General features: G+C 34.9%; 5 protein-coding genes across 5 annotated transcripts; 2 read left to right on the top strand and 3 right to left on the bottom strand.

Annotated features, from left to right (window-relative positions):
• The first annotated feature begins 232 nt into the window (after positions 1 to 232).
• Positions 233 to 3,241, top strand: LOC113502168 (predicted GPI-anchored protein 58). Its single transcript, XM_026883585.1, has 3 exons — positions 233 to 557; positions 1,817 to 1,975; positions 2,366 to 3,241. Exons 1-3 carry the CDS (start codon positions 552 to 554, stop codon positions 3,002 to 3,004), a joined length of 804 nt encoding a protein of 267 aa, XP_026739386.1. The 5' UTR covers positions 233 to 551; the 3' UTR covers positions 3,005 to 3,241.
• A 700-nt stretch (positions 3,242 to 3,941) lies between these two features.
• Positions 3,942 to 5,874, top strand: LOC113502024. The gene is made up of 3 exons (XM_026883384.1): positions 3,942 to 4,132; positions 4,845 to 4,959; positions 5,527 to 5,874. Exons 1-3 carry the CDS (start codon positions 4,016 to 4,018, stop codon positions 5,724 to 5,726), a joined length of 432 nt encoding a protein of 143 aa, XP_026739185.1. The 5' UTR covers positions 3,942 to 4,015; the 3' UTR covers positions 5,727 to 5,874.
• Positions 5,875 to 6,413: 539 nt separating this feature from the next.
• LOC113502122 lies at positions 6,414 to 11,483 on the bottom strand. The gene is made up of 10 exons (XM_026883500.1): positions 10,844 to 11,483; positions 10,462 to 10,593; positions 9,971 to 10,082; positions 9,469 to 9,612; positions 9,208 to 9,263; positions 8,808 to 8,897; positions 8,500 to 8,591; positions 7,386 to 7,671; positions 7,063 to 7,250; positions 6,414 to 6,877 (listed from the first exon to the last, which is right to left on the bottom strand). The coding sequence occupies exons 1-10, from the start codon at positions 10,878 to 10,880 to the stop codon at positions 6,653 to 6,655; spliced, it is 1,362 nt and encodes a 453-aa protein (XP_026739301.1). The 5' UTR covers positions 10,881 to 11,483; the 3' UTR covers positions 6,414 to 6,652.
• A 20-nt stretch (positions 11,484 to 11,503) lies between these two features.
• Positions 11,504 to 12,951, bottom strand: LOC113502123. The gene is made up of 3 exons (XM_026883502.1): positions 12,787 to 12,951; positions 12,235 to 12,359; positions 11,504 to 11,908 (listed from the first exon to the last, which is right to left on the bottom strand). Exons 1-3 carry the CDS (start codon positions 12,860 to 12,862, stop codon positions 11,669 to 11,671), a joined length of 441 nt encoding a protein of 146 aa, XP_026739303.1. The 5' UTR covers positions 12,863 to 12,951; the 3' UTR covers positions 11,504 to 11,668.
• A 936-nt stretch (positions 12,952 to 13,887) lies between these two features.
• Positions 13,888 to 18,890, bottom strand: LOC113501893. Its single transcript, XM_026883193.1, has 2 exons — positions 18,184 to 18,890; positions 13,888 to 17,680 (listed from the first exon to the last, which is right to left on the bottom strand). Exons 1-2 carry the CDS (start codon positions 18,253 to 18,255, stop codon positions 13,937 to 13,939), a joined length of 3,816 nt encoding a protein of 1,271 aa, XP_026738994.1. The 5' UTR covers positions 18,256 to 18,890; the 3' UTR covers positions 13,888 to 13,936.
• Positions 18,891 to 18,959: the final 69 nt, after the last annotated feature.

Genomic DNA, 18,959 nt, shown 5'->3' with positions numbered 1-18,959 from the left:
AGATCAATGCTTCTCTTTAGTCGGACAGAAAATAAATTGTAAATGTTGGTGACACATAAAAATATTGGAATTTATCACAGATCACTGAAATTGTCTCAAATTTATCAATCGTCTTTACAAAATGGGATTTCCGTTAACTACTTAAATAAATCCCAATTTTATCTTTTAGTTTTCAATGAAAAAAAACAGTCAAGTGCGAGTTGGACTCGCGGCGTTGAGGGTTTCGCATAAATAGCTTAAAAATAAATCGATTGGCTAAAAAAATTCAACTGTTGCTACTATAAAAAACTGTGAACTACCACGGTTCCTAAGATACAGCCTGGTGACAGGGATTGGAGTGACAGGGGACAGAGACCGAACTCTCAATAATATTGTTAAGATTTTACGCATTGGGGACGGACCCCTAAAAACTGACAACAGAGTTTCAATTGCCTGAGATATGCAAGACGTATCTAGTATGTGACTTTCTTTGGTGGGCGGGGTACTACTTATGTATAAAAGCGTCGTCAGGAGATCAACGCGAGTATTACAGAGATCACTTTTGTGCCAATATGAAGGTACGTTTAGCCTTGGACATATACATATGGTGACTAGTGGCTTTTTGTGACTACGGCTTGTGTTCTTGTTGTGTTTTTAAGTGATATGTACATAATATATGGGATAAGCTTTTGTGTTGTCCGTTTGTAAGGTGTAAAGTTTGTCTGCTAAATACCACTTATAGGAACTTTTATTTTATAAAATGGGGCAACATGTATTTAGTCCCACGTTTGCCTATTGATTCTGTTCCGTTTCTTGGTTGTAGTCTAATTCGTTAGTGTTATCAAATTTTAAAATTCTCATTTTAGTCTTTAATAAAGTTATCCGTAAACTTTGTGATTATTGCAGTGAATTACTGGCGAAAAGTGTTTTTTTTTCTTTTATACCTTTTGAAACTTCTCGTAATAAGCACATATTCTCAGTGCCATCTATTAAAACAATATATTGCTGACAATGTACTACTAGGTACTTACAAATTGGACAACTGAATTCGGGTTAACAACGTAACAAAATTTAAGATTCAAGTATTTTCGGGTCACGTAAAGTGGTCATTCGTATAACTTATTTCATATGCATAGGTCTTAGTTGTAGTATTCAAATGATAGGTTATAGAAATTGCTGATCTCCATACAAAGTAAACGACGTTCAATATCTGTAGTTGTCTTGTTTACTAAAATTACTTGTGTATGTAAATTGCACCGCTTGTAGGACATTCCTTAAAACGATATAGGTTTTGGCTCACAGCCAAATGAAGAATAAGTAATCGCGGACTAATTTATTTTGAATTTGGTGCTTCTTTTGTTTTTTAATGCACTGTGATTAAGATGGTAATAATGATTGTTGCTTTATAATAATGAGATGATACGTCTAGTCGAGGCTTTCGACTAGACTTTGCATTGTATAATTTACTTTTTGTTACGACAAGTAGTTTAAGAATATAAGGTTTTAACTAAAACACATAATAACAAATTTAATGGATTAAATTGGATACTGTGTGTTTATTGCACACCAGACACTAAAGTGGTAAAGTAGAATATAGAAACATGCTAGTAGGCCTAGGCCACGCCAGGTAGGAACAGAGGTAAATTCGCTCTACGTAAACAGGAAACTACATTATAGTTCTTTTCGAGTATCAAAAAGCAATTTCCTGGATGTAGGTGATATCCAAGAGGTTAAGGGATAACTAACTAACAGGCTCGTTACAGACGACCAGAGAGCGAATCCATAGTAATAGGCCACTACTATTTAAAACATTATTGAATATTTTGTGCCTTTACAGGTGTTTGTAGTAACAGTATTATGCGCGTTAGCGGGCTGCGCAGCCGGATCAGCGATAGCCTGGCCGGGCGCCATTGCCGTGTCCTCACCACTTGTGAAGACCGTGATCCCAGGACACACCAAAACAACTGCCTATTCAACAACACAGTACATTAACGCGGTAAGTTTACGAATCCAATTCGTAGTCGCACATGTACCATATCTACATGCAACAGAACAACGATTTAAAGTAAGAAAATAAAAACGGACCGACTCAGCACTTCGAACAAAAGGTCCTAAGAAAAATAATTGTGCAAAAAAAAGTGTTCAAAATAAAACTAGCTATCACAGTTCATGAGAGAGCCTGGTCACAGACAAACGAAAAGAAAGCGGCTAATTGATAGTTTTTACCCTTTGGCTACGAAACCTTGAAGAACTCTTTATAATTACTAAAAAGATGCGACACATAAAAAAAATGTAACATGCACGTCAAAGAATGAATGCCTATTCTATGCTGTCTTAAATGCTAAAAGTATATTTTTAATTTCATTGACTTTTTTCTGTTACTCAGGTGCCAGGATCGTATCCGTTTGCCGCGCAGCCACAATATGCCATCCAAGTGCCGCAAGTAAACAGCTTCCATGCTCTGCACCCTGGATACTTCCAAGTGGCCGGACATTCATACATCCCCGCAGGAAACGTTTACTACCCATCAGCGCCCGCTTTTACTCCAGTGTTAGGCTCTGCATACCCATCTGCCCCGATTGCACCTGCCTTCCCAAGCGCTCCTGCTTACCCCAGCCCTGCTCAACCATCTCCTCCCAGCCTTCAAGCGCCCGCAGCTGGAGATGCTGATTCCGCTGTTGTAGACTCAGCGGAGTTCCCTCCTGAACAGCCAAGGCAACCAGAATCTGAAGCCATGCCATCTCCTCCATCTCAGTCCCCAGCTCCAGAACCAGCCCAGCCATCCGCCCCTCAGTTCCCTCCTTCCAACACTTTCCCCAACTTCCCTTCATATCCGCAAAGTCCTCAGCAAGGTGAACAGCCCTCTTTCCCACAGTTGCCACAGCTCCCTCAAATCCCTGGTTTTCCCCAGTTCCCGCCAAATGGTTTTCCCCAAGAATCTCAATCTCCATCAAACTTCCCCTCGGCCGGTAATGGCGCTATGGGCCTATCCGACGAAGACACCGTGTCCGTAGAGGCAGCTTAGAGCAAACTCAACTATTTAGTATTTTAATGATAATTTGGATTGTTACGTTCCCACCCAATAATGTCAATAAATATAGGAGATCAAAGACTTGTTTTCGAGAGCCGACATATTCATCTGATTGTATTGTAGTGCATAAAATACATTTCAAACAGAATGTCTAACATATTGCATGGAACTTTCAACACTCGTGCGCAGAATACAACATGTATCAAAAATGTAATAAACCATTTAAAAATGTATTTGATTTTTATTGTTCAGTTAAATACTATTTAGGAACGCAATTTTCTGTTTTTCGTCTAGTTTTTAAAAGTTAAACAAGATAATTATTATTCACTAGCCACAATTCTCATTACTACGTAATTGTTACTTTCTATTACCTTAATTGTTACCTACTTATAATTGTTGTGTATTATGTCCTTGATTTGAGGCATAAAATAAAAAACAGTCAAATTCATTACCGAAGAAAACTATTGTTCTTTCTGTTGTTTAGAAAACCATTTCTCATTGTTAAGTAACTAGGGCTTGCACTTCAGTATATGGAATAATAAGTCTACCTAGAGAAAGATAAAAAAGTCACTTTTCAATTCTATAAAAGTATTTTTTTAAATGTGTCAGGTAAGCAGGATTGTAATTTAAAAATTTTAGGCTGTTCATTTTCAATATTATTGACGCTGTTATATGTACCTAGAAATAAAATCTAAGCTACAATTAAGTTTCATCGCATTATCTTATAAATAGCAAATTGTTATTCGCAATAAAACACGTCTTCCCACACGTCTTTTTACCTGTTACGTCTTAAAAGAGAATAATCAAAAATGTTTTATCATTTGTTTTGCACTTGTTAGAATTTTCCTAGAAAAATGCAGTAATTCAGAAAATGCAAGCCCTAGCATAGAATGTTTACGTAAAAAACACATTGAATTAATAAAGCAATATATAACGAAGTTCAATAGCGGTTGTTATTCACTATTCATTTCTACTTGTACTGTTAAAGGGCTAGTTTACTCAATCATGTCGTTCTGCAGTGTTTTTATATTATTTTTTATTAGTTTCATATCTTTCAGTACCTGTTTTGTTTTACAATCATCAAGAGCAGTTGAGGAAGAGAAAAGGATCGACGACATGCAGGTTTTATTATTGTTTTTTTTTGTAATTGTAACCATGTAGATAATATAGTGTGTCATTATGATAAGTGAGACTAAAGTCAGGCGAAGAAGTCAAAGCCTGCACTCAGGCTACCTGCATAGATCTGTTGCTATAAATTCAATATCACATCGATCATTTGTGTGACCCACAATGCGGTATTCGCTAACATCGACGAGAAACTCGTGGTTATGCGGTAATATCATTGCATTGCATTTCGCCTCAGTCTCAGTGTTCTTTGTCCACGTAAGTTGTGACAGTTGGAATAGCCGAGTCTAAGGTTCGACCCCTGCGTATGACAAGTATTCTTTGATCCACGAATGATTGTTCTGAGTCTGGGTATCTTTGCGCATGTGTGTAAAATATTTGTGAAACTGCTACCACGTAAAAAAGGATGAAAATCCTAAGTGTGGGAGTCGGTTAAAATAAAACCGGTCAAGTGCGACTCACTTTCGCGAGACTGAGGGTTCCGTAAAATTAGGCTAAAGCCAAATAATCAATGTTATATTGCGGCAGCAATAGTTGGAAGCATTTGAATGGAGAAACAAAATAAGAACACTTTTCGATCAATTTTTGTTTAGTTTAACCATCAACGATATGTCTATCCCTATATCTGCCCTGTTAGGGGGTAACGTAATCTTTAACTACATTTTCAAAAAACTTCATGACTTATGCTGGAAGTTGGGTTTATTTTTAGACGAACAACAAAGAATACACGATATTGGTCATGCTGAAACCTTTCGACAAGGCTGCTTTTTACAATCTCGACGGAGGAAAAAGAAGTATCAGAGTGAAACGAACGTCAGATCTTGGTAAGTTATTTTGACAATAAATTTTAAGAGCGTATTTAATCGAAGGAACTTGATTATATTTGCCAGAATAGCGATCATTCAGTAGTTTCAAGTTATGAAATGTTCGTGCAAAAACTCAACGAAATGTTTAATCAGAATGTTCACTGGTTATTATATGCTGTACAATGTAAAAATGAAAAAGATGTGCTCAGTAAAAGGAATAAAAAATCAGTTACAATTAAAATGTATTATGTAGTGAATTCCGTGTATACTAAGAAAGATTAGTAACAAATTCTTGCTTACTTCAAAATAATGCTTTTTATTCTAATCAACTTAATGTCTAATACGTTCACATTTCACAAATATTACGTGTAAAAGATGCTTTTTTCAATTTCCGATTCGATGTGAAAGTTAATTGTAGATTAATTTCATAGTCTAGGTTCGAACTAGACCTACGTCCAATTAGTGGGATGGAATTTTGTATCGCTTTATGACCTAACCCTCAAAAATAAAGTGGGTTTCTGTGTTGGTAAAATCGATAATCTGAAAAACTAGAGTACACATATAAATATTGATATTTGTTTGCAGCTAAGTTCACCGCATCGAAAAACTTATCACAGACAAAAGTGGTACAGTTATATTTGCAGCTGTACAAAGATTTATACAGCACAAGGAACAATCCGAAACCCATTCATCCAGAGTCTATAAAGCCAGTCTTGAAGAAGTTCAAAAAGAAACTTGTGACATTCTTTTTCCCCCAATCCGCACAAGACGAACGAAGACGTTAACCTAAAAAGTTAGGTCACGAAGAAAAGGTTAAAATGCATGACTGTTCAATAGTCAAATATATTTTTAAGAGGAATATTTTTTGTCGCTGGAAAGTAGTAGAAACTATTTTTGACATTCAATAAGGGTGACGACTAAAAAGAAAAAATCTTTTTAATTTTTTTTTCAATTAGATAATAGAACACATATTTTTGCCATTTCCTGCTTTTTTTTTTCAAAAATTTACTATGATAAACCGTTTTAAAGTTTAGGAGACGAGGCCTTTGACGTAACACACATCGTAAAATTTGTACACAATCATGTCGTCACGCATAAGTTTCATTCACTGTAATTTGATCAATATATGTTTGTTTTTATTTTCATTATTATGTATTAATCCTCAAGAGAGAACTGAAAAAATTGTCGTCATCCTTAAGATATGTCAATTGACTAAAGGCTGCAATTTTTCGTTTGTAATTTATTTTGATATTTAATCGTATATGTATAAAATTTTAATTTAACATATAAAATCGTTTTAAAAAAATAACTGTTTATTTCTTCTTGTGTTTCCTTGTTTCCAAATTTATGATTTAAATAGCACGGGGAAAAACTTTAAAACACCAAGAATTTCCATCAGAAATTTTTGTTTTAAGTTTCAGAAACATTCAAATTTTATCACAATCGGTCCAGCGGTCTTTAAAGTTGTAAATTTCATTGTTTGGAGATGCGTTTGAAACTACCTGTATGTTTCAGTCTCTTGTTTTTTGGGAAGTGCTTTAAAATTGAGTTGCAAAAATTCAACCGGAACGACTAGCAAACAAGAAAAGTGTATAAAAACGTGGGAAAATCTATTGTGTGTATGTATAGATGTAAGGTACTAAATCTTGTAATGCAATCAGTGCTAAACAAAAGGAGAATAAAAGAACCTTTTATATTTGAAAAGTATAATTCACCAGAAACCAGGTTTACGTTCAAGTAGCCAGTCTCCAAGGTCTCTAAGTGTCGAGTTCTTCCCATCGAGAGCCAAGGAGAAGTAAAAAGTGTAGGGAAACCATTCGGTATCGAAAGTCACTGTTATATTGTAGCCTCCTACACCTGCAATGATTGGCTTCGACAAACGATTGGGCATCATCAAACGAGCGCAGACTATCGTACATTCCACACCAGCAGATATCTGTAAACAATTAAAAAGGAAACATTTTTTATCCACTCTGGAATATAGAATGTGTTTCAAATGACAATGCCATAACATTTAATAAAGAAGGCATTGATCACTGCAATCTTCATAGTTACTTTTTCAGATACCAATGATGCTGTCTTACTGACATAACTGTAAGTTTTGTTTAATTACATGCATACCTTCATTACGATATTCATTTTTGCTGGAGGATCGGCATTCACTTCAAACTTCTCTGAATAGAAGAACGCTGCTCCTTTTTGCTTTTTTAACGATTTGAAGCAGAAGTTCCCGGTCATGAAGGTACGGGCTCGCCAGCCCGACTTCTGCCTTCTTCTCCTTCTTAAATAATCTTTGTGAATACCCATACCTGGAAACGTTGTTGACTAAGTAAAAAGCTTTACTAAATTTTATTATTTAGATCCGATCTAAATGTACCAAATCATTATTTTCAGAATGATTACACTAGTGCCTACCAGAAAGTTGGAGAATATTTAATACTCACTGGATCCTGCATCAACTAGCATGAAGTTTTGTGGGTAAGATTTGGGTAGATGATGTGCAGTTATGACGTTTGTTATCCAAGTGATGTAGGGGTATACGTCGATGTATAGGGGTGGTTCAGTATTTAACCGTCTCCTCATGGACCGTCGGTGGCAGGGTGCTCCGCCGGCGGCCACGCCGATGAGCTCGTACGGCCCGTCAATCGTGTGGCTGATGATGGGAGCTCCTGCCCTCACGCCACACCCAGAACTACATAGAACGTGGGTCACGCCTTCACTGCCAAGTTTCTACAAATACATTATGTTTTACAAAATTGCTACAACAGCGATACTTGACTCCATTTGTATAGGTTCTTAAGGAAAGGTGAATAATACTGGTTTATTTAAAAATAAACAGTTTAAAAATATAACGCGACCAAAAACTAATTTTTCATTGGCCTAGCCTTTTCCTAACTATGTTAGGGTCGGCTACCAGTCCAACCGGTTTCAGCTAAGTACCAATGTTTTACAAGGAGCGACTGCCTATCTGACCTCCTTAACCCAGTTACCTGGGCAACACGATACCCCTTGGTTACACTGGCTGTCAGACTTTTTCAAGCTTCTGACTACCTGTAACGACTGTCAAAGATGTAGGAATAACAGCCGGGACCCACAATTTAACGTGCCTTCCGAAACACGGAGGCACTCGTTATGACAAAGATGGTCACCCATCTACGGACCAACCGCGTCAAGCATAGCTTATTCTGAGATCGAATCACTTATGCAGTTATCACTTATTATCACTTATATCATTATAATTGAGATTTAAATATACCACTGAAATGCCGTCATTTCAGTCGTTTATTTATTAAATGTGTTCTCTATAAGATTTTTGACTTTATTTAATTACTTAAATAAAGTAATTAAAAAAAGTTTATTAATCCTGGGAAGATTAGTAGTTATCTTCCCAGGATTAATAAACGTAACCACTTTAGTATGTCCTTGAGAAGTAATTGACTATTTTGGAACTTACTGCTAAATTGGTCAGAAATACTAGGACTAAAAATATTTAAGCAATATTGAAATGTTTAAACATTTATAGGAACAATATATAAGGCTGTTAAATATAGATGTTACCCCTCTCATCCGATGCCTTTTGCAATCCCTGTGAGTGTACAGTTTCAGCGTTTTCTTGGCTAATCTTTCAGAATCGAAGTCTCTTGGGACAGCTGTGAAAAGTTTCGCTAAGTTGAAAAACAACAACAACAGCTTAGTCATGGTAAACCATCAAAATAAAGCGATGACAGTATCTAGTCAAGTAAAGATATTCACATTCATGCCTTATTTTTCTCAGTGCTTGAGGTCAAAATCCCCTTTACAAATTATGGATTTTGGCCTACAGTTTAGATTAATTAACTATTTTAATATTTAGATTTAAAACATACTGCTGATGTAGTCGACCAGAAACACAATTTTATGTTTCCTTTTCCTCGTGCGTTCAGACACCGTCGGCAGACACACTGGCACCATGTAATCTGAGATAAAAAAAAATATTTCTTTAAGTGTTTTTTTTTATATCTAGATTTCTAAAATCGAAGAAAATGTGCGTGTATTGTATTGGTATTTATGATGACTACAGAAAACAACGAGGTAGAGGTTTTATCTCATCGTATAAATCTGAGATAACGTGTCTTGGAAAATTGTGCTGTATTTGTTTATTCTAAAAATTCTGAAGGACGTAAAGTTAATTTTACGTTTAAGTTTACGTAAAGTAATTTTAAAAGAAGTTTAAGGTCTTTTGTGATCTAAGTTTGGAGGTTTAAAAGATGGTGTCAGTCAACTTACGTGATTTCATTGGTCGAATCAGTTTTACTAGAGCTAAACTGTTGCCAACGCCAAACCTGAAATACAAGTTTGTTTTTAAATTGGAGTGGTTTACTCACACATAGATATCGGACTATGAGAGTTCAGGACCAAACAGTACATTTACAAGAACTTCAATTGACCAATTTCTATTAGAAAGAGGTCTACGCAGCTGAAACTCAATTAGAGCTAATTTGCCATTCTCTTATGTTTGGATGTCTAGCCTTGCATGATAAATGTTACCTTGTGTATTCTGGATGAGGTGTTATATCAAGTAGTGGAATTTCTATATAAGCTCGCGGACATCTTCTGCCAATCTTAATCTGCTGTCGTGATAAGCCACAATCTTCTTCATCTCGTTCGTAATCTCCAAAGACAACATTGCCACTGGAAAAATACCTTAGATTTGAACGGATTCCTTTCTAAGTATCTTGACGTTACTGTGATAAGGTGAACTGCAGACAGACGTAAGTACATGCTTTTTACTAGTACCTACAAAATTACATGGAGACTTTTATCAGAAAAATATTGATAAACTGTGATGGGATGTGAATCGATTTGAAATGAGTTCTAATTATTTTATGGATATCTAGTGCTTAGGATCAACACAAGGTATGTACAAACAAAATAATACCTTTTTCCCTTATGTTATACAAGGGTGAGCTGAGTTGTGTCAGATGGTAGAAAACAACATTTTATACTAAGCATCTTGAACAACAACAGTTCTGAGTCTAAATATACGTACAGTCTGTAATTCTTGGGAAGATGCAGTAGATCAGTAGCTGTCCCAATGACAAACTGCTTGTGGACAAGGACAACTCGTGGGGCCTTACTGTGGTGCGGGAGAGTTGTTGTCACTGAAACAAAAAAACGAGTGCGTTTACTTTTGAACACACGTACGAAGTGAGACTTCTTTATGACCTTATTTTCAAAAAATGATTTACTGTACAACTCTACAGAAATTGGTTAAATAAATTTAAATTAAATGAAATTATACAAACAGGAAAAACATGGCGTGTTCTGGAAACATTATTTTTTTTCCAACGTCGATAAATAAGCTTCACTTCAATTAATAAAAAATACATGTATTTAATTACACTTAGAAAAATCTCTTGAATCGCTTTATGTAGTAATAGAGGCATCAATTTTTAAGATTTAAGCATGCTTAGTGAAAGTCGGCGGGAGCGACTTTGCTTTATAATATGTGATTATTGTTGTCATTAAAATGGTTCATACCGTGTATGTATTGCATGAATCCAAGCCAGGTGAAGGTGTGTTCCTTCAGCACGCCATCAGCGGGATCCGAACTGAAGTCGTCGTGGCAAATTGAGAAGTCCCGGATCACGCACAACGTCGTACGCACACATACTGCGACATAACAACATATATAAAACAATATACATACTGTATACGCTCACATACCTAGTGTTAGTTGACGAATAACATTATAAATTGTAATAACATCGATATTCGTCAATGTCTCATAAGCTTACGGTCAAAACACGAATTTTTAAACTGGCTAATCTAAAATCACTTTTAATAGATCATAAAATAAATGAATTTAATTTGTCTTCTGAATGTATAATTGTTTTATTAACATAAAGTTTAATATACCAACTTATAGTACAGATGGCCGCGGACTTCCAAACGCGCATAATCCCCGAATGAAAGTAAAATGATGAATTTTGAAGACGTGTGCTCTTTCATTTGTTTATTGATTCTGTAAAGGAATTTAATAACAATTGTGGCAAACATGTGTATGTTTACAGCCGATGTTATGAAGGGTAGATTGGATCCCTGTAGTGTCATTCACGCCATATTTAACATTTTGTGAATGATACCGGTATGTTATATGAGTATATTCGTAAATATGAATTTGTTTTTGATGTTCACTTAAATTTATAAGTATTCGTTGACTATAAACTGTTTCACAAAGATTGTGTAAACCATGTAAACTCGAAGTAGATAATGACAAATATTATTTTTAAGTCAAATTAATTACCTAATACATTTTTATATGACTTACCATAGTTACCATGTCGAAGTCTTTTGAAGCAACGATCATGAATTACGCGCTAGGATTTTATGTAAAAAAAGAAATTAATTGTTCAACACTCATTTATTAAATAAGGTTTAGTTCGTGTTACTTTGCACGTAAATAATAACCAGCCTATATGCGTTCCACTGCTGGGAACAGGCCTCCTTCCATATAGGATAGCATCTCTCACAACACGAAAATACTTTTTTTTAATTGAATTTAGTTTCTAGTTTTATAATATAACAGAATCACATCACTCCATATCATATATTATATGTAACCATATAATAACCGTTATGAAAAGTTATGAGACTTTGAGTTGTAAAAAAATGAATGTTCAGTTAAAAAAAAAGTAAAAACACTTTGTTTTTAGTGTCTTAAAACGTCAAAAAAAAGTTTAGTTCTCTACAAAGGTGGCGCATGATAAAATTCAAAAAAGAAATTCGACGGCATGTTAATAAGTGTTCTGAAATAAAACTCGTGCAGTTCAACTCTTTGGAACGTTAGTTTATAGACGAGGAATAATTCTCCTTGACAGTAGTACATGGGCAGACGACTCCTACGGAACAGGTGCTTTCGGGGCACAAAGATCTTCATCACGATGCACTGGAGTCTGAATCTTTGGGTACCTTCGTCCTCTAATAACTGTAATAAAAAAACTTGGATGAAATATTGATTTCTCGGTCTGATGTCATGCTGTAAAAGCGAGACAGTACACAAAGTATCAGCATCTCTCTTCCACACATGCTATAACATTACTTTAAGAGGTCATAGTAGACTTTCTATAACAGTATTGTACTATATATTTAATCAGTTTGTCTTGTTTAGTAGTTGCAGATATGCAGCATTGCTTGTTGTCTAATAAGAGTAATTTTTGGGCGCAGGTTTTAACAACATCACCGGTATTTTTTTTACTGCCGCTTATGAAAGGACAAATTTTAATATCGGCCCAATAATGTATAAGTACGTACATATAAATAAGGAGCTTGCGTCGATTGAAAATCCGACAAGGTGACGTTGCTAGTTTTACGAAGAAACACTTTTTGTAATACATCAGGGGTACAATAGCCGAATTTGTAGATGCTGTGGATGAAAGCTGTAAGAAAAAGGACAATCAATGATTGGTGATTTTGAACGATTAGACATGTAGCTGCATTTATAAGAAGTTGTCAAATTAGCATTTCGAGTGATGGGAGAGTTTGACTTACAAATTAAACCTACTTTCTGATTCTGCATAATTTTAGTGACTTAAGAGTATTTTTGCCATTATTGTTTCCGTCTTTATACAGCTACAACTATTAATATCATTCTAATATTATAAAAAACGATAAAATTCGGAGAGATGTGAAAACGTTTGTAACTCTTTCACGTTAAATTGCTGCAATAAAATTGATGAATTAATGCACAGAGGTAGATTATCTGCTATTTAATATGGAATATGCCTAACTTCGGAAGAAAAGTGACTTTCATGACATCACTGCAATGTACATAATGAACTCCTAATATGTATATTTCGTACTTACTTCGAGGAAGAGCATCCTCGTCCATCAGTGGCAAGCCACCCTGTGGGGGGTAATATTGGGAACGTAACGCGTACATAGCTTGACTTGCGGGCACAGCTTTCCAACCAGAACCGATAGTGGCTTTGTAAGGGAATTAAGATTCTATTTAGTAACAGTCAAGACACATTTTCAAAAGAATAAAAAAAGAATGCAATTTAAAGAGGTTTTTACTTTTGTCCGATATGTTATCTAAAATAAATGTTTATATTTTTGAATATACATAAGTCATTCAAGCCTTCGGAATATAGTCAAAAACGTCGTAATGACTACAGAAAAAGTAATCAAAGCAGAGAACAAAACCTTCAGCAGAAGCAACTTGCTATGAGTCAAATAATTACCTGAATAAGCTTCAGACAAAAAGGATTGATATATATTCATACTAAGTTGAAAATATTACCTGAATACAATAAAATAAATACGAATCTACTTACCCATAGACAGCAACAGTACTGATACAAATTGAGATGTACTAAACATTTCTTACTATTTACTACACAATTATAAATACACAAAAATCTAGTAAAAAAACCTAGATTGTTACAAGTTAGTTTGCGTGTTAGTGACTAAGTCTGAGGGTATCACTGCGCCATTTTTAACTAGACCACATTGTTTACTGTTTAGAAAATGTCGAGATTCTTCGATTAGTACACAGCTTGGTTTGTTCTTGAATATCCTGAATTCCATTCGCATTGGGTTTAGGTTTAAGATCAAATAACTGTGAGAAACGCTGTAGATATTTTGTTTGCAGATGCAGGCAGATCTCGGGGGATTGATCCCATCTATAAATCATTTGAGTTTTCGAGTCAACCATCAAGTGATCTTTCATTTATTGGATTTTCCAGTACTTAAATACGATAGTCAAAACCGATCTAGATTTTTAAAAGTTTTGAATTCGCAGTTATTTTGTTTAGTGATTGTGATTAAACCTACCGGAAGCGGCGTAAAACACCTTATAAAAGAAAATTCTAGATCATCTTTGTTATTTTTTTTTATAGCGGGAATCAGGTAATAATAATTAACAAAATATTTTTTGCAACCAATATTTATTTATTATATTTACAAAATAATTTCTTTTACAACTTATTAATTCAATACACATACATAATACAAATCAACCAGTACTTATACTCGTAATACTATTCCTTGAAGAACTACTTACAAATTGTGGTTTCATGAGCGTTACCCACAAACATCTTGTGTTGGGATCACAAATCACAAAATATATAAATAAGACAAATCCTTGTAAAGTAGATGTTAAACAAAACAGATAAGACCAAAGTAAATGATTTGAAAATGAAAATATTCCAAAGATCCAAGTAAGACCTAATAAGAAGAATAAAAATATGGAAACTCTCAATTGTGCACCTATCAAATCCATATCAGTAGTTTTGATTTTCTGGTCAGATCCCCTTGAAATAGCATGAAGCACTAAAATAAATAGTATTATGTTTATAGCAAGAATTATGCAGACCGGTACAAGCACACCTAAAATTAAATAGTATCCATTTGGGTAACAAATCCTTTTAATCATTGACGAACTAGGTATATAGGTCTGAGCATCTAGAGCTAAAGTTAAAATCACAGGTATGGTAGGAATGCCCCAGCCGATCAACGTGAATTTGACCATAAAACGGGATGGTCTACGCACTCCCAAAACTCGAACGTATCTTATAAATTGTAGGATTGCTGTTATCAGCATCCACATAAAACTTGCTAATATAGAAAAGTGCAGCAGTGACCCCATAACAATACACGCTGGCCTTTTATTTTCAGCAACAACATACATTTCATCAACTTGAACGAATATAGTGTAGTCTAAATTGAAAACTAAAATAAAAACTAGAGGTAATGCTATAGCAGTAGATAACTGAAGAAGGACCTTTGTACCTGCTTTTTTCCTCCAGTTTCCGAATACTAACGCTGTTATCCAAATACCTGTTATACCTAACAGTGATAAAAAACTACCAATCAATGTTATCATGTTTAAGGCTATTGCATGATTTTTATCACGCATGTTATCTTCATGATCTACAGTTTTCGGAATTGTGACCAATTGACCGAAATGAGTGAGATGGTAGCATTCGCATACCGTGGTACCCGATATTACTTTAACGATAAAACATCCTTGTTTTTTCCACGATCCCGGAATATGATCAACTTGTTGTGGTTGAAAGTCCCAATAGCCACAGAAAGAGTTGTACATTGAGTGATTCATTTGTTTAAAAATTAGTGGTATAGGATACTCCAGATTGGATATGTAGTCAGGGATAGTGACTCCTACAATGCGACTGTTGACTTCGTGTTTATCTGTGACTAACTCTTGAAAAATTGCATTGTTATGAAATATTGTAATGATAATGTGGTGCTTTTCAGTTGTGTTATTATTTGGAGTAGTACCATTATTTATTCTTTGTATAGTATTTAAAATTTGTTCAGGTACCCAAGTAGCAATTTCTAAATTTTCTATAGTAAGAACGTCTTCTAAGCTTGTATTTTTGTATAGTGGTTGTATGAGCATATCCGAAAAATTATTCGAGTCTGAACTTTTGATTATGGCTAAACCTGTTATATTGTTGTAATCTGGGTAAGAAATTTGAACAACGAATTGTGGTTTTACTGCTAGTTGGTACGCGACATCACTCAGATCTGTAGATTCATTTATACTCCTTTGTGCAATCAATTCTATGATGTCACTCACCGAATCTAAAATCACATTTGTCGAATTTAGTGTTTGGGCTAAACGTAAGTATTGGTAATCAAGAATCATCATTCTATCCATAACCCAGGCTATATTTTCTATATCGCCAGTATCCACTGATGTGGCATTTTCATGAGCAACATCTAAAATCCTTTGCAAAGACATAGACAAGTAATAAATGTCTGCAGGAATTATTATATCAGTATCACCAAGTACAAAGTTGAGCCCATCAGTAAGAAATCGAGAAAAATAAATATTAGCCGTCTGCCGTTTAACGATACTATATAAAAAGGCAGTGGTATGTGATGGTTCATAAGTATTGTCACAGTAGCCTTCTACTTCACCCCATTTGCCGCCTAACAAATAAGATCCTAAACAATGCCTCTTTACCGGTAAGCCATTAGCTTGAAGGCAGAATTGTTTTGGAGCCGTGATGTGGCCAATTAAAGTCAATTCCCAGTCAAGCGTAATGACGTCTTGAGAAGTAGTTGGTAGACAATAAACAGAACTTGACATATCAACAAATGTTATATTATAGTTTGGCAAAAGTTCTGCTTTTTGCATAAGGATGTTAAATGTTTCTTGAATGTTTTGGGCATTATTGTCATGAATATCTACCACATCAACATGTAAATGCATTAAAATCATCATGTCTTGTAAGAAATAGTCAAAAATATCCATGAGCAGTACTTTCTTTGCTGAAAATATATCAGTAATATTTTTCATTAAAGTTGTCAGAGTAGGAAATTCTTTAACTTCGTCTGATTGCACATAAAGCTTTATAACAAGAGCAAATACGTGGACCTTATTACCCTTTGGATTGGCGATAATTTTGTTAGTAGCAATTATGGAAAAGTCCACTGTGTGTCCCTCACACCAGTACTGAGCAGAGCTATCAGTAACTAAATCAATTACGTATACAACCTTTTCAACTTGTCCAAGTGTGGTATCATTTTGCCCAAACGAATCAGAGTTTATTTCAAATAGTGGATTGTCGTCCACATCGATGACTCTTACAAACCCTTTGGCGTCCGAGAAACATTGAAATCCAATGTCATTATTATCATATTTCCATAACCCAGACGGATAATATACTGTGAGATAAATTTTATTTTTCTCTTCATTATATTCAAACATGAATTCAGTTTCCCAATATATAACGCTAGCTTCACATGCCATACAAGTTAACGATTCACTAGAATCCTTTAAACTCAATACGCCGACATTATTTATAATACCTTCTAATGATATAACATTACTGTATAAGGAGTAGTTTCCACTTGAATATTCCTCGACATCACTTAATTTGTAAGCTGGAGGCGACCTGAACCAGCACCATACATCATCAGGTAACTTGTACAATTCAGCAATCTTTTTAAAAATGAATCTTGTTAAATCATATTTGCCATTAGTCATGGGGCTTTGACACTTTTCGTGTAGAAAGTCATTAAATGGCATTCCCGTAGCATTATCTGACTGTTCAATTCCAAAACAAGTGCCACTATCAAGTTTAAATCTAAATGAATGGTATCCGTCAGGGCATTTAGTTGGATAGTGAAGGTCATTTATGTAGAAACATAAACTTGGATGTTGCACGCTACATACTTCAGTTATTAGTACTTTTAGTTGAATATCTAACAATAAACAATTTTTGGTGAACGAAGCATAGAGAGGTAGATGTTTTCTAGGAGTAACGCGTTGACCTCTATTGGGTCCTGGAATAGACCACACTACAGGATTAAATACTTTCTGCCTATGTGCTGGTAGCCAAAAGTATCTAGACGTATTCGTAGCCGAGAGAGATTTGAGCAAATATTCGACCTCTTCTGAAGATAAATCTGTTATAACGGTAGCTCCACCACTTGAGAAACAAGGAGAGTCCCATGCGGAGGGTTCACCGATCTGATAACAGTAATTATTGTTGTTTTCCGATATTTTAAAATATCCTGGGGGACAAGCAGTTAGATCAAAATACTTAACGACTTTCAGACAGGGTGGGATTTCATCGAGAGCGGGAGACCAGCCTAGGTCTGAACAGTTTCTGGTTATTAAGGTGTCGTTGAGGTAACAAAGTGGATCCGATTCGACGTTATTTGCAGCTGCGGTTTGATGCCAGGTAACACTGATTCCTTCATCAGTAACCTCTTCTGGACAATTCTGGAAATCAAATGAACATCTTTCTGATTTCATGACTGACCACCACACTTAGTTTTTGTCTCTAATTGGTTTAGGAAAACAAAAAGGAGTTTATCTTCTACTCCTTCTATTAGTAAGATTGGTGTACAATTTGGTGACAAAGTTTAAAAAAAAGGCCTCTTGCAAATCTTAACATACTAGGCAAATTCACAGTTGTACTAGTTTCTACACGATATTTTCCTTCACACTTCGAGCGAGTGTTTATTACTATTACAAACGCGCATATAAATTAAAGAAGACATTGGTGCGTACCGAAATTTGAATTTGACAGCTTAAAGGTCATATTGAGAATTAATGTAATTACAATAAAAATATTTATGCTGAATACTTCTTAATTGTTTCTAAAAGGATAGTCTTTACCATTTCCGTAAAGTTCTAGCACGAAAATAAGATGTATCAAATGAAATTTGAAATCACAGCTATAATAGAGGTAACATAAAGGAGTATTTACACAATAACTTTACCTGCAACGTAGAACGAGGCAAAATTCCAATCACTATTATTTTCAACACAAGTATTTTCATAGTGTTTATCATGTATATGATATAATTATTATCTCGGGCGCTACTAGTAAATAAAGCTTCGATCCCGTTACTTGTATTGCGACTGAACTGAGCTTTGGAATAATTTTACCTTACTGTTATGGCGCTGATTACGGCCCACTCATTTCATAAACATGGTGTTTTAAATATAATATTGAAGGCATCATTGCACTGCCTCTTATTTTCGTATGGTAAATTTTTTTTTGTCGTCTTAAAGAGTTCTTGAGCCACTTGTGCCCCTATTATTGAAGATTATTGATCAACATTTTGTAGTCTTCCTTATTATTAGCTTGGCGGAAAAGCTTTGCTACGATAGCTATCCCGGTCCAATCCCTGATGTTCTTTACCCATGACTTTCTTCTGCAAATTATTGGCTGGCTTAGCGTATTTTCAAAAATCTCAGGCGTGGTACTTTTATTTATTTTTCCTAACATGCTTCAAAAATAATAGAAAAAATTACTTATAGTAGATTTTCGAAAAGAAGATTAATTGTTCATAACGAATTCTACGATCAATAGACCTTTCGTCGATTCAAGAAAGTTACTCTAATTGGCAAATGTGTTTAATCGATATTGTGAACAATAACTGTTTGAAATAAATACACAAAGGAAATGCTTCAGAATAAAATAAACATTTGTGAATAAATCTTGACAGATGCACATTTGTTTACGAATGCCTGTATTATAAGATGAGTGATA

Source organism: Trichoplusia ni, chromosome 16, assembly GCF_003590095.1.
Source record: "Trichoplusia ni isolate ovarian cell line Hi5 chromosome 16, tn1, whole genome shotgun sequence".
NCBI lineage: Eukaryota > Metazoa > Arthropoda > Insecta > Lepidoptera > Noctuidae > Trichoplusia > Trichoplusia ni.
The sequence above is the reverse complement of the archived record's forward strand: the minus strand, read 5'-3'. Positions and strand labels throughout refer to the sequence as shown.

What these genes read in the sequence shown, in the direction of transcription:
- LOC113502168 (XM_026883585.1), top strand. An exon ending in CAACACAGTACATTAACGCG is followed by an intron (nt 1,976 to 2,365) that starts GTAAGTTTACGA and finishes TCTGTTACTCAG; the next exon opens with GTGCCAGGATCGTATCCGTT.
- LOC113502024 (XM_026883384.1), top strand. Translation starts at nt 4,016, where the DNA reads ATGTCGTTCTGCAGTGTTTTTATATTATTTTTTATTAGTTTCATATCT. An exon ending in AAAGGATCGACGACATGCAG is followed by an intron (nt 4,133 to 4,844) that starts GTTTTATTATTG and finishes GTTTATTTTTAG; the next exon opens with ACGAACAACAAAGAATACAC. An exon ending in GAAACGAACGTCAGATCTTG is followed by an intron (nt 4,960 to 5,526) that starts GTAAGTTATTTT and finishes ATTTGTTTGCAG; the next exon opens with CTAAGTTCACCGCATCGAAA.
- LOC113502122 (XM_026883500.1), bottom strand. Translation starts at nt 10,880, where the DNA reads ATGCGCGTTTGGAAGTCCGCGGCCATCTGTACTATAA. An exon ending in CGCGGCCATCTGTACTATAA is followed by an intron (nt 10,594 to 10,843) that starts GTTGGTATATTA and finishes GTTATGTCGCAG; the next exon opens with TATGTGTGCGTACGACGTTG. An exon ending in AAAGGCATCGGATGAGAGGG is followed by an intron (nt 7,672 to 8,499) that starts GTAACATCTATA and finishes ATGTATTTGTAG; the next exon opens with AAACTTGGCAGTGAAGGCGT.
- LOC113502123 (XM_026883502.1), bottom strand. Translation starts at nt 12,862, where the DNA reads ATGTACGCGTTACGTTCCCAATATTACCCCCCACAGGGTGGCTTGCCA. An exon ending in CGAGGATGCTCTTCCTCGAA is followed by an intron (nt 12,360 to 12,786) that starts GTAAGTACGAAA and finishes TTTTTCTTACAG; the next exon opens with CTTTCATCCACAGCATCTAC. An exon ending in CGCAAGCTCCTTATTTATAT is followed by an intron (nt 11,909 to 12,234) that starts GTACGTACTTAT and finishes TTTTTATTACAG; the next exon opens with TTATTAGAGGACGAAGGTAC.
- LOC113501893 (XM_026883193.1), bottom strand. Translation starts at nt 18,255, where the DNA reads ATGATAAACACTATGAAAATACTTGTGTTGAAAATAATAGTGATTGGA. An exon ending in TGCCTCGTTCTACGTTGCAG is followed by an intron (nt 17,681 to 18,183) that starts GTAAAGTTATTG and finishes TTTGATTTCCAG; the next exon opens with AATTGTCCAGAAGAGGTTAC.